Below are 16,478 nucleotides of genomic sequence, written 5' to 3' on the forward strand. Positions count from 1 at the left end.
TCTGCTAGGTAAGAGGGGAGATAAATGATATTATTTAACTAAAAGGAGGTGTAAGTGCTATTTGTCCAGCTAAAAGGGGAGGTAAGTGATATTCACAATAAAATAATATAAAGGTAGACCATTTTCAAAACATGTGATAAAAGAATGGTAAGTAACTCAGGAAGCACATGTTGAAAGTAGAAGACCCGAAATCCAGTTTTAACGCCACATACTTCAATCATTATGGGTATGTAAAAGCAAAATAGTTAGTGACTCAGTGTAGCATAGACTAAAGGAAATTGCTTGGTGTTGTGCATTAATCAGCAAACGGTCGAGATCAAAATCTCGACCGTCAATTTTTGAAAAACGTATTTTCATACTTTTGAGAAATAGACGGTGGAGATTGAAATTTTGATGGTTCGGCACACACTCACTGAAGTCTCTTTCTAGACTAAACCATCCAAGTTGAGTGAGTTTCATGTGCTTTGCTCTCGCAAAACGTCTCACCTGAAAAAAAATTTACTGTGCTTTTTACCAAAGAAAAAGTCTTTTTGGAGAGAGAGAGATGGAGGAAATCAGGGAATCACACATTATCCATGCTCTTTTGTATTTTTACTGGGCTTCCTGGTTCTACAATATGGAAGGCACAGATGCAGAAGAAGCGATAAGGAAAGTGTGTGGGGCCTCTCGGTGGTATCGTCATAAATGAATAAAGTAATCTGGACTACAAAACCGCTTTTTTTTTTCTTCTTCAATTGTCTCTCAAGTCTCAACCATCTGGTTTTTCTTTCTCAATTTCAGTGTTTCGCTGCTGAGGAAGGAATTTCAACCAATCTCTGGCCAATTCCCTTCTGCAGATCGATCTTCTTCGGCAAGGAAAAGTTCACTGCAGGTGCCGCCGTTTAATTTTTCATAATAGCATCTTGTTCATTGCACAATTGTACTTTAATTAATATCTTCTGTTCTTGCTTTTGATTTTTTTTTTCCTTTTGAGGGATTAAGTCTTCTGTGGAGTTTGATTATTGTGTTTCATGTTCGCAGAGTTAAAAAAAATCATTTCTCGTTCCTATTGTTGACTTCTGGGAACTTTGGGTTTCAATTGGGGAGTGGTTGGCATGTGGATTGCTCTTGTTTGGGTCCTCGGGTATGGAGGTGTGCTTTGTTTGGATTTCTGGGGACGCACCGAAGCGGATTATGAGAAGTCTGGGTTTCATGTCTGACTGATCCAAGTTGATGATCGTCAACTCGAGTTGGGGTTTGGATTCCGTGTTTTCTAGGGTTTCTTTGGTTTGTTTGTTGAAGTAAGTTTTGCAGAATTTGTTTGGGGGTTCAAATATAGATGGAGACCAAAATTGGGGCTGAAGGTCGTCATTTTTACCATCCGGCGTCGTCCAGCTTTGTGTTAGCGGACAAGGATTTGATGGGGGTTGAGAAAACTAGTTTTGAATGGGATTTAAATGATTGGAAATGGGATGGAGATCTTTTCATTGCCAGTCCCCTGAATTCCGTCCCGTCCGATTGCAAGAGCAGACAGTTGTTCCCGGGTAGTTCGAGGAATCCTGAAGCTGGTGGTTTATCAAATAGTTCATCTTGTTCTGATGACACAAATCCGGGGAGTGAGAGAGGCAAAAGGGAACTTGAGAAGCGGAGGAGAGTTATCGTGGTTGGAGATGACGAAGAAGAGTCCCTTACTTTGAAACTTGGTGGGCATGGTTATCCAATCACAGAAGGTGAGGTTGCCAACTATGAGGGAAATAATGGGAAGAAAACCAAATTGATTGGGGGTTCTTCGAACCGTGCGGTTTGTCAGGTGGAAGATTGTGGAGCTGACCTCAGCAATGCCAAGGACTACCATAGGCGCCACAAGGTCTGTGAGATACACTCTAAAGCCAGCGGGGCACTTGTAGGAAATGTTATGCAGCGGTTTTGTCAGCAGTGCAGTAGGTAATGTCCAATCAAGCTTGTTGTGTACTGCTTAATTTTCTCGTATAACTAGTATGCGGGATACTTCTCCTTGTGATGGTGGGTGGGCTTTTTTCTGCTTACTAGTACAGATGGACAGCATATGCAGCCTCCAGAAGTCACGTAGAGACCTTCAATTCCTAAAACCATCGTTCTTTTATGTTCCTTGAAGTGTAGATAATGACTGTTGTCAAATTCTTCTGAGGCCAGAAGCCTTTTGATCAGTGTTGTGAAAAATTTTCGTTGTAAACTTGTTTTATGCCATTAATAGCTGGTTGTGTTTTTATCGTGGTCTTATGCTTGCGAAGTGTCTTGTCCATGGCTAACTGTTACATACTTCACACCTGGGCAGGTTTCATCTTCTTCAAGAGTTTGATGAAGGTAAAAGAAGTTGTCGGAGACGTTTGGCGGGCCATAATAGGAGAAGGAGAAAAACACATCCTGATGCTGTTGTCAATGGAAGTGCACTGAATGATGATAGGGCTAGTAGCTATCTATTGATGAGTCTGCTAAGGATCCTCTCCAATATACATTGTGAGTTCATCAGTTATGCTCTTCAATTTCTTCTTATCAAAATATTAGCTGTTGATACTCCTGTAGAAGCTTATTTGCCTGTTCATTTGGTAATCCCCAACTTATTTGCCTGTTCATTTGGTAATCCCCAAATTTAGTCTGCTTTACAGTGATCTCTTATTCTGTTGTATGTTAATTTCTTTTTTTCCAAGGGTACTTTTGGAGGGAGGGATAGGAGGTCTCTATGTGGATGAAGGATGGTAGACAGGATAACTATGCCTGCTATGCATACAGATAACTTGCTTTCATTTGCTTCATATTGCTTATGTTCTACGTCAATGTTAAATGATCAACACTAGTATTTTTACTCATCAAACTGACTAATGACAACAGTAGGATTCTTTCTGTTGATCTCCACAGTCTCTTTTTGCTGTTAGGTTTAGTGTTCATTGTAAGTTGAATGCATTCTCCATTAAAAAGAAGGAAAGAGGAAAAAGAAATAATATTGAAAATTATGTTTAGTTGATTCTGAGCACCCTCTAGTAGCCTTGTACTTCCTTGCTGTCTTACCCCAAACATTGGCAGTTGAATTTAGTTGCAGAGGTGTTCCTAAAAAGCTGGCCTTCTTTTTTGCAGATCATAGTGACCCACTATGATGCTGATACATTGCATTGGACCAGACCTAACCCAACTGGGTTTCTTGATAGAGATGAACTTGATCCAGTTTGCATCATAGGTCAAGTAGAAGTGGATCTTATGTTTTTTGAGGGAAATAATGTCTATTTATTTATTTTAGAAGTTAGATGTGTAGGTTATTTGATTTCCAATTCTCTTAGTTTCCTTATTTGAATCAATGTTCTAATTAGAGAGTTAGTGTTATTTAAAGATTCTTAAATTTTCTTTATATGAGATATAATCCACCATCAACAAAACTGATAGAATAGAATGGATTGAATTATGGTTTGAGAGCCTGTGTTAGTGTTATTTAAAGATTCTTAATTTTCTTTATATGTGATATAATCCACCATTGTTAAAACTGATAGAATAGAATGGATTGAATTATGGTTTCAGAGCCTAGAGAGCCTATGTGGTTGTGTGTGCGTGTGCACCCCCTCTTTTTGTTTCTTTTCTCTTATGTGATCTGCTCTCCCCTTTTTTTTGCATTCTTCTACCACACACTTTATAAAGTCCATCATAGCAGATCACATCCCTTGTTCAACTTGATTTTAGTGCCGAAAGATCCATTAGCTTTCTCCATCAATCTCTCTCAACCCATTCTTCTCCACCATTTCTATCCTTTTCTACTGTTTTTGTTTTCTGACCAGCAGAAGTGGGAGAAGAAATAAAAACAGTACCCATCTGTTTCGATGTTTCTGTGAGAATTACTTCTGATCCCCATCCCCCGGTTGTAGATACCACAAGGAATAGGCTCATTGTTGTCTCCTGGGGTCTTAGTTCTCCTATTCGGTCGCTTGAAGGCTGTTTTCTCTTTATTTTGATCCGCTTTGCATTTTGATATATCTCTTTATTCATAAAAAAGAAAGAAAGAAAGGGATAATTACTTTGCCTTTTAATATATCTCTTTATTCATTAAAAAAAGAAAGGGATAATTACTATTTCTCCCATACTTTGGTTTATTACTAATCAAACCTCATTCTTTACAAAATTACTATTGCCCCCTTATAATGGTTTTAAGTAGCTGTTAAATTTGGATATGTAATGTCTATTTTTCCCTTCATTAAAGTCAAGCAATAAAAAGACGCTACTACCCTCATCGCCTCATTTATAAAAACCAGAGTAAGTACTAGTTTTACCCTAATTTTAAACTCCATTCATTTTGATCCCCCTCCCACCCCCCCCCCCCCCCCCAAAAAAAAAAAAAAACCTCCATTCATACTTCGTTCTCCCCCCCCCCCCAAAGTTCCTATCCTTCAATTTGCCTTTCTTCTTCTTACGCCAGCTCCTATTTAGACTTAGCTTACAAAGAAAGAGTAGGCTCTTATTTATAGCCTACTAAAAGACTCTTTAGTCTTTAACACTGGGTGAGATTCCTTTGTAGATTAAGATGCCACCTTATAATCTCAACCATTGAAATAAAATCTAAACTTCAAAGGTCCCTAATGGACACATGCTAAAATAAACATTTTAATAACTTAAAAACTCTAATAAGCGCATGCTAGATTTTATTTAATTAAAACTCTAATTGTCACATGTGCTAGAATTCTTAAAAGCTAAGGACTTAACGACTAACTCAACTACTAGCTCAAAACGATGCTCTTTAACCAATTTGGACTCCAGAAGTTAAACTAGAATAAGATTCCAACAACTAATTAGGGCTGATAATGCCCAAAATACCTCTCCTAGAGGGTTCGATCAGCCTAGGGAGGCTTCTTAGAGTCATCTTGTGGGCCCCACTTAGCGTTTTGGCCAAGGGTCCAAATCGTGTTCGCATCAGTTCTTCCCTTCTTGAAAGCATTCATGTCTTGATGAATGTGTTGAATCGAATGCTCCTGGTTTGATGCGTTGGGAATCTCTTGTGTTGTTTCGTCCTCTCATCTAGCTGTGGGAAGGGAGTAGTTGATACCTCACTGCTAGTACTCTAAGACAGAACTTTGGTATGGTAGGATTGGTGGGAAGAAAGTCCTAAATCCTAGGGGTGTGTTTGTCAGAAGCCCAAGGAGGAAAGATGAAGTCAATGCTCTAAGAGTCCTTCGTTGTCACCACCTCTGTCAGTATTGTAGCTACAACTTAGAGAATCCTGGTAGCATCTCTTCCAAGAAACAATGGGAGACCCAAGGGAGGGTCTGTCTTGCGAGGAATAGGGCTAGTATAGCTCTAATGCATTACCTTCTTTGTGGTGCTAAAGACACGGAATTTCTTGTGGGGTGGGTACCTCATCCTTTACAACTTTGACTGGGGTTGCTGATTTGACCATGTTTCTGCATTCTATGAGGGCACCTTCGTCAACTATCATGTTCTTGACTTTAGGGACTTGAATCTCCTTCTGGTCCTTCCATTTCTAGCCTTAGGGTCATCATCGAACTCTGCTAGTGTGGCTGTAGTTGTCATGGACAGCAGCTGTACTTCTGTTGTTATCTCTCTAAGACGTTGATATGGGTCTAAGTAGTTTTCCTTGCTGCTGAAATCTCCTAGGTTTGCCTCTAGTGGTGGCTATGGGGTCTCTTTATTAAGAGCAATCGAGTATTGTATCGGTCGGGTGATTTTAAGAGACGTGTTGTCCTGTATCGAGTATTGTATCGCTCTGACTAATGTATTTTAGTGTAATTCAATGGAGAGATGCATCAAGATGTATCGTATCGGTTTGGTCAAATACGGATACATATTGGCTAGTATCGTATGGTATCATGAGATACTTTAAACCTTGATTAAGAGGATGGTTTAAAGTGTTGGTATCAAATATCGTATCGATCAAGTGTCAGGTGATTTTAACAGACGTATCGTCTTGTATCGAGTATTGTATCGTACTGGTCAATGTATTTTAGTGAATCCAATAGAAAGACGTATCGATACATATCTATCGATTGTATCCAATATGGATACGTATATGCTAATATTGTATTGTGTTGTGGGATATTGTAAACCTTGATCTAGAGTTGTTGGTGAAAGTGGTGACAACAACTCCCTTTCTTTGGTGAGACTCTTTGACAAAGTGAACTTTGTTAGAACAACCTTTGGAGCTGCTGATTTTACCTGATTCCTTTGGCACTATCTCTAGATGAGGCTTCTAGCTATGCGGGGGAGGCCCACTATTTGGAATAGGGAGTTAGGCCTTGCTTGTGTGGTCACTTATGGTGCTGTCCTTCTCTTTTAAAGCTTCCTGGATTGAATATTCTGGCATTAGCAGTTCATGAAAGGGAAGGGACTTGACTTCAGGCTGAAGTTCTAGAGTGGGCCCTTCAATTCTAGAGATTTAGGGCTAGGACTAGGCTCTCTTGGGACTGGAATCTGTGTGCCCCTTTTTCTACCTTCCTCTTGCGGATTCAGGGGAAGGAATACTATATTGATGGCCTCTAAAGTATAGAGCAGCACATTTAAAGCAAAGATTTGTCCATTTTGGCCCTAATCTCCTTGTGTGTCAACCATCAGGACCTGTTGCACCTCCTATTGCAGTGGAAGTTCCTGTTTGAACAGGAGGATAGGCTGAAGATAATGGCCTGTTTGGGGTTGGTTCAGCTGACCCACCGGTTGGTTGGCTTGAACTCCAACATTATTGACTGGGCCCAGGTTTATATATCCCTGGTAACCTCGGTTCTAATGTCTTTATTCAACCCTGTCAAGAAGGCACTCCTTAACTGGCCTTCAACCTGAGCTGTGGCAGCTGCTGCCAGAGCCTTGAAGGCTTCCCGATATTCGGCGATGGTGCTGCACTGCTGGGGGGATAGTAAAGCCTCCTCAGGAGAGTTTTCATTTGCGGCAAACTGAAGCGCTGCGCCATTGCTTCCTTAAGTCCTGTCCATGTCGCGATGGTTGCTGCAAATCTTTTAACTGTATCCACCCTAGTACTGTGCTTTCAAAGCAGATTGTGGCAGTGCATGGTCTCCTTCCCCACTTGATCCATAGAGACTGAAAAATTGTTCAGCCCTCAGGATCCAGCCTGTTGGGTCTTCCCCTGCAAAGACGGGCATCTCAAGTTGTGGAGTGAGAAAATCATGCTGGTATACTGTCTCCTACTCGTTCATGGTATTCATGATTTCGCCCCTGGAATTGCTCTCTGGCCATGCAATGGGGTACCCTCCCTGCCCTCTTTCATCTGTGAATTCTGGTGATTGCAAGTCCACCTCGAGGTTCTTCCCCTTCAGCAGGTAAGCTCTCATCTCTTCTCTGAATTCGTGGTCGGCCTTCTGTCCTCTCTCCACATGCTGCCCAAGGGACCCTGTGTATATATATACATACATACACACACACTTAAAATAAGAAGTACGGGGAATTTCAGTACTCAACAGTCTCAACTCATGTACCCATGTTTTAGGTCTATTTACTAGGCCATTAGCCACTGACCCAAGGGACCAAAGGACCCAACGTTTAGATATATCAACCCTAGGTTGATTCCAAGGGAAAATAGCCCAATTTGGTGCTGGATTTGCATCAGTGCTTATCTAGACTTTGCGTGGAGGAGACTAGGGGATCTCCACATGTAATTTAGGGAAATTTTGTGTCTCGCATGGGATTATGTATTTTAAAGTATGCTTTTATTTTATAGGTAGTTTTTATTTTGTAGGCTTTATTTATTAATTAGTTTCTTACTTAGATTAGGATTGGGTTGCTTTATTATAAAGACATATAAGTGTCTGCGCAGAAGAAAGCAGAGATTGAAGATGAGTAGTTATGGTTGATAGTATGAGAACATGGTGATGGTTGGTGAGGTGAGAGACTGTGGGTGAGAGGATGATGGGCTGGTGAGATCCTGGCTGAGACTACAAAATGTATTTATATGTATTTAATTTTCTGTATCCACTTTTTCTTAATTTTCTCCGTTTATATGCATTTAATAATATAATATATATATATATATATATATATATATATATATATATATATATATATAGATCAAAAAAAGTTTCAGTTATTTAATCTGTAACTTTTATTGTATTGATCCTACCACAATCGCTGGTTCAAGGTTGATTTTGCGTGAATGAACCATCCAGATCTCTGTGTGGTCGGTAATCCCAGTAACCTGATCATTCGGTTAATTTAGCCATTGGCCTGGTGATTTAAGCAGCAGTGAAAATTGATGACTCAGATGGTTAACATTTACCCCTACCACCTAATCATATTAAATGCAACTGTTGGTACTCTGTTTTCTGTAGATTAATTGGAAGGGGAGGAAAAAAATGGCTGATAGATTGCTGCTCTGTCTCCTTGGGAAAATTTTAAATAGTTGCCATTCTTGGTTGAATATGATTATAGAAGATTTATAAGTCCATTGATGAACTTATCGGTGTTGATTTTAACCTACATTAGCGCTTAGTGTTTCTTGTGGATATCAGCGGGTAATTGTTTGGCTGTGTTTCTGATGGTCTTGGGTCTTTGCACCAAAAAGCAAGTGAAGGAGAGGAGAAAATAAATTAAACATTTTTGCTGCAACATTTTCCTTGGCTAGTTCTCTGATTTGCCCGCTTTCTTGCTCTGGTTTTTCTTTTTTGATGACCATATTGTACTGGCAATTGATCACATTTCATGTGAATTGCAGCAAGCAGCTCAGATCAGGCAAAGGATCAAGATCTTCTGTCTCATCTTTTGAGGAATCTTGCCAACGTTGCTGGTACGGTTGAAGGGAGAAACACATTGGCAGTTCTACAGGAATCTCAAGATATGGTGAAGGCTGGGACTTCTACGAGAACATCGTCAGAAGTAGCACCCAGTTTGCTCATGAATGGGGGAGACACTTTTGCACATTTAGGCTCCACCATGAAAATCAATGGTGGTAGTACTGCTCAAGGCTCTCAAAATGGACATGTTGACCACTATGCTGATTTTGCAGTATCTGAGGTGCCACAGCAAAGAACTATCACAGGTGATCATGGTGGATGTCTGCAAACTGTACCTCCTCCAAAACCCACAACCTCGTTTCCAATAGGGGATAGCCTCCCTGCTAAGGCAGAGGTCCCACAGTCTACTAATGGAAGGATCAAATTAAACAACATTGACCTGAATAATGTCTATAATGAGTCACAAGATTGCATAGAAGACTTAGACAGGTCACAGGTTGTTGGACTTAATTGCCCTTCTTGGATGCAGCAGGACTCTCACCAGTCAAGCCCACCTCAGACAAGTGGGAATTCAGATACAGTATCTGCACACTCGCCTTCTAGTTCGGGTGGAGATGTTCAGGTATATTTATTGGTCACTCTTAGCTTCACCCAAAAAAAAAAAGAAAAAAGAGGCTTCATCTTCATTATTAGCTTATGTTAATTTTACCAACCATGATAATGATCACAGAGAAACCCCCCCCCCCCCCCCCCGAAAAGAAAAAAAAAGCGGACCAAATTATAAGCTTTTGGCTTCTACTGGAGTTTTGACCCTGGTTGAATCTGAAATGTGGCACCAAATTTGCCAAATAACATCAATATATTGAAGGCCTCTCAATTCATTTGTTTGTTTTTTTCTTCTTCCTTTGTTAATTCCCAAAGCAGGGAGAAACCGAATCATGCCTTGGAAATTCAACACTTCCGGTCAAAATGTTGGACCATGATGTAGACAATCTTAGATAAGAAATAGAGAGATGCGTGTTTGAAACATGGCCATTTATATTTGAAACTGAATATGTTTTTTTCTTTTTTTAACTACAGAGCCGGACAGATCGGATTGTGTTCAAACTTTTTGGCAAAGACCCAAGTGATTTTCCTCTTGTATTGCGAGCACAGGTATTTTCAAGCCCAAAAGATTTGTTTTCATTGAGACTGTATTACTTTCCTTTTTCTTTGCGATTTCCTGCTTGATGTTAAATACTTGAATTCTGCAGATCCTTGATTGGTTGTCTCACAGTCCTACTGACATAGAGAGTTACATCAGGCCTGGTTGTATTATTCTAACAATTCATCTTCGTATGGCCGAGTCCACATGGGAAGAGGTATGCTTCTTATACTTTGAGATCAACATGTAGACATAAATGTCTTATTTGGGAGATGGTAACAATACTGTAATTTTTTTCCAAAATGCAGATATGCTCTGATCTGAGCTCCACTTTAAGTAGGCTTTTGGAAGTCTCTGATGACACTTTCTGGAGTAAGGGATGGGTGTATGTGAGGGTTAAGCATCAAATAGCTTTCATCTACAATGGTTTGTTGAGATTTTTGTCCAGCTTGCCTTCCACCCCCCCTCCCCAGGGTTTTTGGTTTGTTTTATTATTAAGGCACCTAATGAGAGGTAGAGGTCTCTAATGCTGTCTTTTGTTGCTGCAGGTCAGGTTGTTCTGGACGCATCATTGCCTCTTAAGAGTCACAATTCTTGCAGGATAACTAGCATCATGCCAATTGCAGTTTCCATGTCGGAGAAAACTCAGTTCATTGTTAAAGGATCTAACTTGTCTCTGCCCGCAATGAGGTCGTCCACCATCCTTTTGTGAATGTCTCTTGCCTTCCTCTGAGGAAGCTGTCAGTACATTTTTTTTTGGGTTTGGTTTTAAATCTTGAGTTTCTCTCTCTCTGTCCCTCACTCCCTTGCTTTTGGTTGGGTTCTGGGGGAACAGGTTGATATGGTTGCTCAGACCAGTGTTTTAAAACCTGGACAGATTGTTGAACAATGTCCCGAACAAATCTTGTGTTGGTTTGGTTGGCTTACACAGCTTCAAGACGCAGACAGAACTGTTCAAACCATTTGGATCTTGGGAAACTGTCCAAGGTTGATTGCTGAAGCTTTGGTCCACAGTTGTGTATGGCGACACATACCTTTTCCCTGAATGTCCACTAGTTCTTGGGACATATAGAAACAATGCTGTTTCCATGGATGTTAGGACAGCTGCAACAACAGCATTATTATAAATGTTGCACACCCAACACTAAATTGGTTCCTAGGAATAAGCCTAAGGTTGGTTCAGATGGTTGGGGCCTTTGTTCCGTGGGCTTAAGTTGTGGTGGGCCTAGAATGAGGATACCTAGGCTGAGTACAGGAAATAGCATATTACTATGTCTAGTTTTATACTTAAAAGTTCATACCGGTTAATTGGTTCAAATTAAGTTAGATTCAATGGGTCAATTTAAGTTAGGTAATTGTTGTTTTTTTAGATCGATTAGTCTCATATGTAAAGTTGGATTGGTCCATTCCTAGGACTTCATAATTGAAGCTGATTAAAGCCATATACCTCATTGTGGAGGAATATAAAATCAGACTATTGTGCAAGCTGCTGCATGAAATTTCTTTACTGTGTGAAACCTAGGCTGAAGCTTGGCGATTAATATCTAGATTGCTCACCCCTTGGTGGGTAATATCCAAGCTGCTGGTTAGAGTTGGTGAACTGTGGAATCAGCTCTCTATTATCATTTCTACCCTCTTCTTTCCCTTCTCTATTTTTGCTTTCTGGGAATCTCCATCTAGAAACTTCCTATAGTCCAGAGATGTCATTGGGATCCATACTGTCTCATTTCTCAGCCTATGCACATCATTTCTAAATTGTAGGATATCAACAAACTTCATATTATTATCAAGAAACCCTAATCAGTGATTTCTTGGGTTGACACCCCAATACCCTTACTTAACTCAAAACTCTATTTTTACCCAGTTCGACACTTTCTGTTTATCAACTTGCAATCCCATCACATCCAAAGATGCCATTGTATCAAGGATACATATCAATGATCAATCATCCATCGAAGACCCTAGATCCAGCCCCTTTCTTGAATTTTTGAATTCCCCAACAAACCGTAATTTCTAACCTAGATCTAGCTTAATTTAACCCTTAAAGCATTGCAAGATTGCAGGACAATGTACACACGATAACTGATTCCTTACTTGGTTCAAGTTCCAGCTCCGTTATTTACCCTAACAGACACCCTAAAACCCTGCGATATCCCAGAAACCTATCTCTGATCATCAGGATTTCTTTCTTTTTATCATCTCTGAGACACCATAAAACCATCATTTAAAGACTATCCAAAGGCCTAGTTTGAATTCTTGAGATACCCTTCGTGCTGCCTGTAAACCCAATTGAATTTTTCGAGTAACCTATTTCCCCACTTTGAGTTGGTTCTTTGACAAAAGGTGGCCCCTAGCCTGTTGAGGCTACATCAGTAAAGCTGTGGGAACCACCCTTCTTATTCTGTGGTGAAAACTCCCCCTACAGTGTCAACTGGTCTGTATCTCAGAATTGCTAAAATTTCTTATGAAAAGAAGGTTGTCTATGCATTGGCCTCTCATATAGAAGGAACAGCTGTATGTGTCATACTCTTTTTCTGTTGATACTGTGTTTATTTGCTGCAACTTGATGTTGAAATCAGTAAATTACCCCGGTTTCAGGTTACTCTGTGCGCTTGAAGGAAAGTATTTGGTTGAGGAAGCTACTCATGACTTGGTAGCGGGCACCAGCACTGTCAAGGAGCAAGATGAACTCCAGTGCCTCAGCTTCCCTTGCTCAATACCTAATGTAATGGGAAGAGGATTCATTGAGGTACAGTTATCTACTGCTGCTTTTGTGAAACTACTTGTCTTAATTCTTTTATGCCTGAGCTATACTGGTTTCTGCAGGACTTTGAATTATCTACTAACGACATAGTGAATCCCTTTATTATAATTTCCCTCACCAATGAGCTCTCTTTTATAAACTGTAATAGGTGAGGAATAGGTGTATGGTCATTATCCCTATCTTACATGTTATGGTGGGAGTGGGGAAAGGGGGTGCTCATCAATATATGGATCCTGTGTTGGAGCTTCCCTATAAAAAAATCAAATGAGAGTGCAAAAGTGTAGCAGTTCAGTATTTAGCTTCTTTACTGTCGTTTTTCTTGAAAGTGGATTTTCCTGGTCATACAAAATGTGAAGTGATAGGTTGTGAAAACCTATGACCTAAAGAGTAAAGAGTACAGACAATCCCAGCTGTCGGGGCATGTTCGTCATGAGTGCTATCGGTTTAGGCAATACAATTTGGAGTCTCTCTTCCTTTTGCTTCCTGTCCCTCACGTTTTTCTGTTTTTTGATGATTCTGGGTTTTTGAACCCATCCAGGTTGAAGATCATGGTCTTAGCGGATCTTTCTTTCCTTTCATTGTTGCTGAGCAAGATGTTTGTTCAGAGATCCGTATGCTCGAGGATGTAATAGAGGTGGCTGAGACTGAAGATGTTGGGGGAACTACTGTATTGGAATCCAGTAATCAAGCTTTGGACTTCATACATGAAATGGGATGGCTACTTCATAGGAGTCATGTGAGGTCTAGATTGGGTCAAATGGACCCCAACTTGGCTGTATTTCCTTTCAAGCGTTTTAGGTGGATCATGGAGTTCTCCATGGATCATGGTTGGTGTGCTGTAGTCAAGAAACTTCTCGACATTCTGTTAGATGGAACCGTGGATGCCGGTGAGCATCCTTCTGTTGAGCTTGCATTGTCAGAACTAGGTCTCCTCCACAAAGCTGTGCGAAGAAATTGTAGGCCAGTGGTGGAACTCCTATTGAGATACATACCGGGTAAAATTTTGGACACAGAAGGATCTGGACAAAAAAAACTGGTTGACCAAGGCTCTGTTAATTTCTTGTTTAGACCCGATGTTGCGGGTCCTGCGGGTTTAACGCCTCTTCATGTTGCGGCCAGTAAAGATGGCTCTGAGAACATTTTGGATGCATTAACTGATGACCCTGGATCGGTATTTCTTTGCACTCAGTTTTTTTACATATCCAAGATAGTTTTACTTTTTGGCAATTGTAGTAATATCAAAATGAGGAAGAAATTTATAGTCTGGAGTTATGTCCAGAAGACACTGGTATGAAATATAAGATATGCTAGGGCCACCGACTGATCAATGATCAGCACCTCTTTGAAAGGTGTCACTGTGTCATACAATGTTAGGTAGTGAGCCTTTCCAGCCACACTTGGATTTCAGGCCTTGTCCTCTTGGTAGCTTGCCTGACACCAAATATTTTTTTACATGCTTCTGGTTTCCCTTAATTTGTATTGTAAGTTTTAGCCCAGATACAGCTTGCCTTGTGGCCGAAGGGACCATATTGGCTTTATATTTTGATACTGAATTATCTTGATTAGGAAGAAAGATAAAATGGCTAAGCATGTATTGATGTATTCAATCCAAAGGCTAACCTTTCTCTATCCAGCTATAAGATTGCCAAATATGGGTCGTTACAGTGGAGCTGTCTCCCTTACCTCTTTGCTGATCATAATCCACCTCCCTGAGTTGCGCATTATTTAAGCAGTTGCTAAGTCACCAGTCCAAACATGGGACATATCACTCATCTATTACAGGCTGCATTTTTATTCTGGTTGTCATATTCCAGTACAGCTGTTGTTTCTTTTACCTTTCTAATATGCTCATGTAATTCTTTTTCAGGTTGGGATTGAGGCATGGAAGAGTGCTCGTGATAACACAGGCTTCACACCCGAAGATTATGCCCGTCTGAGGGGTCACTTCTCCTACATCCATCTGGTTCAAAGAAAAATTTTCAAGAAATCAGAAGCTAGGCATGTGATTCTCAACATGCCTGGAGTTCCCCCAGAAAGCAACACTAACAAGAAACCAATGAATGGATTGAAAAAAGGCAAAGTTTTCAGCTTTGATATTGACAAGGCAGAGTTAGGTGTGATGCAGCGGTACTGTAGGCTGTGTGATCAGCAACTGGTATATGGCAACCGTAGGAGATTACTGTCGTACAGGCCTGCAATGCTGTCAATGGTGGCCATAGCTGCAGTGTGTGTCTGTGTGGCTTTGTTATTCAAAAGCCAGCCTGAGGTACTCTGTGTGGATCCTCCCTTCAGGTGGGAAGGGTTGAATTATGGATCGATGTAAGCTGACAATGTCCTATTGAATTGGAGTATGTATAAGATTTAGTAGGCTGTAAATTGATTTTATCTGTAGAAATAGGAGCTATGGATCTATAGATCCTAAGATTTGTATTATCCATATTTGATATTGTCCACTAATTAATAGGTGGTTCCTTAGAATGGATTCCCCTGTTTGTTGGGGGAAGAGATGGATTGGTTTCTGCAGGAGATTATGATGTCTCTGGTCTTGGAATGCGTTGGCTACTGCAAGGGAATTAGCTGACTGTTAAGCGATAATGAGTTTATTGGTATGTAACATTGTGGTTTAGCTTGAAGATCTACGTTTATTATTCTTCAATCGTGATCTTCAAATTGGCCAGGTATAAAATCAACCACCCAATCTCGAATTGGAAGTTCCATTTTGAATCAATCAGGTTTTTTTTTCAAACTTTTCCATTTTATGGTCTCGTGTCTTGTTTCTATTATGTAATGCCAAGATCTAGAGGTGTTTCCAGGTTTAACAGGTTAGAGAAAAAAAACGCTTAATCAATTAGGATTAGCTTACGCTTATTGATAATGTTCTCTTCTATTTTCTGCAGCGTAATAATGAATGATGGAGACCTTGTATATCCCTTTCTTTTCTGATAATATTAAGATAACAATAATATTTTAACAAATAATACATCTATGAAAACATTTTCACTTGTCACTGTTTCTGTGTTTTAACCATCTAAGAATCCACCCGCTTCAATATATACATACAATCTAAACACCTGCTTCCGGTCCATGCAGTCATTTCTATCCTGGATTTTTACCATGAAAAAAGAATTTATTGAAGGTCCCCAGTTTCATACTCATTTCTAATATATGCTTGTGAGGCTATTTTTTGTTTTAGGAATTTTCTAAGGAATATAATATAACATTAAAACCAGAGTGCATACATAGGAGCCAACGCTAGTGTAAAGGGGGGAACAGGTGGGTAGTCAGTCGCTTCCACCTTTTGTGGGAGGGAGTAGCCATATCATCTCCTCAGTGTCTAGATGTGAATGGTACACAACTATTATGTTTTGATTTGAATTCTTGTATCCGATTTGGAAGATGGACCCGTATCGACATATTTTGATGGGTGACTCGAATGATCTGTTTGCGGAGATATGTAATAAAAGCTTGAAGGCTAAAGTAGTACAGTATAATCTGACTCGATGGGTTGACCGTTTATCCAACTTGAGTTTATATATATTTATTTTATGTTCGTCTACTACATTATTGATACATTTTCAATTTTCGATTAGGGTTTTGAGTGAGTTCTTTTAATGCCGTTCTAGGGTTTTGGGTGAAAGTTCTTTTAACGCCGTTCTTGGCGATTGGTTGTGAGATATTCATTTATTCTTCTTCTACATGGTGAAAAAATTCTTCTTCGCCCATGGATGTAGTATACCACATCGGTATGTGAACCACGTTAAATCTCTCTATGTTTTTTTTTTTGTTTCTTTTTCGATTCGCTATTTTGTAGTGTTTGTTCTAACTTCTAACAACCCCATTGGAACTTTTTTTAAGGTTTTGATGATTTTTCACCACAAGTTGAAGT

The 16,478-nt window shown here is 39.9% G+C and overlaps 1 protein-coding gene across 1 annotated transcript; it reads left to right on the plus strand.

Annotated features, from left to right (window-relative positions):
* The first annotated feature begins 715 nt into the window (after positions 1–715).
* Positions 716–15,407, plus strand: LOC149008593 (squamosa promoter-binding-like protein 1). The gene is made up of 11 exons (XM_089164666.1): positions 716–871; positions 1,021–1,923; positions 2,294–2,475; positions 8,666–9,306; positions 9,765–9,839; positions 9,938–10,045; positions 10,137–10,254; positions 10,377–10,518; positions 12,427–12,577; positions 13,131–13,763; positions 14,460–15,407. Exons 2-11 carry the CDS (start codon positions 1,319–1,321, stop codon positions 14,913–14,915), a joined length of 3,111 nt encoding a protein of 1,036 aa, XP_089020792.1. The 5' UTR covers positions 716–871; positions 1,021–1,318; the 3' UTR covers positions 14,916–15,407.
* Positions 15,408–16,478: the final 1,071 nt, after the last annotated feature.

The sequence above is a fragment of the Hakea prostrata genome, chromosome 8 (genome assembly GCF_041222555.1).
Source record: "Hakea prostrata isolate BN-2017 chromosome 8, UWA_Hpros_2, whole genome shotgun sequence".
NCBI lineage: Eukaryota > Viridiplantae > Streptophyta > Magnoliopsida > Proteales > Proteaceae > Hakea > Hakea prostrata.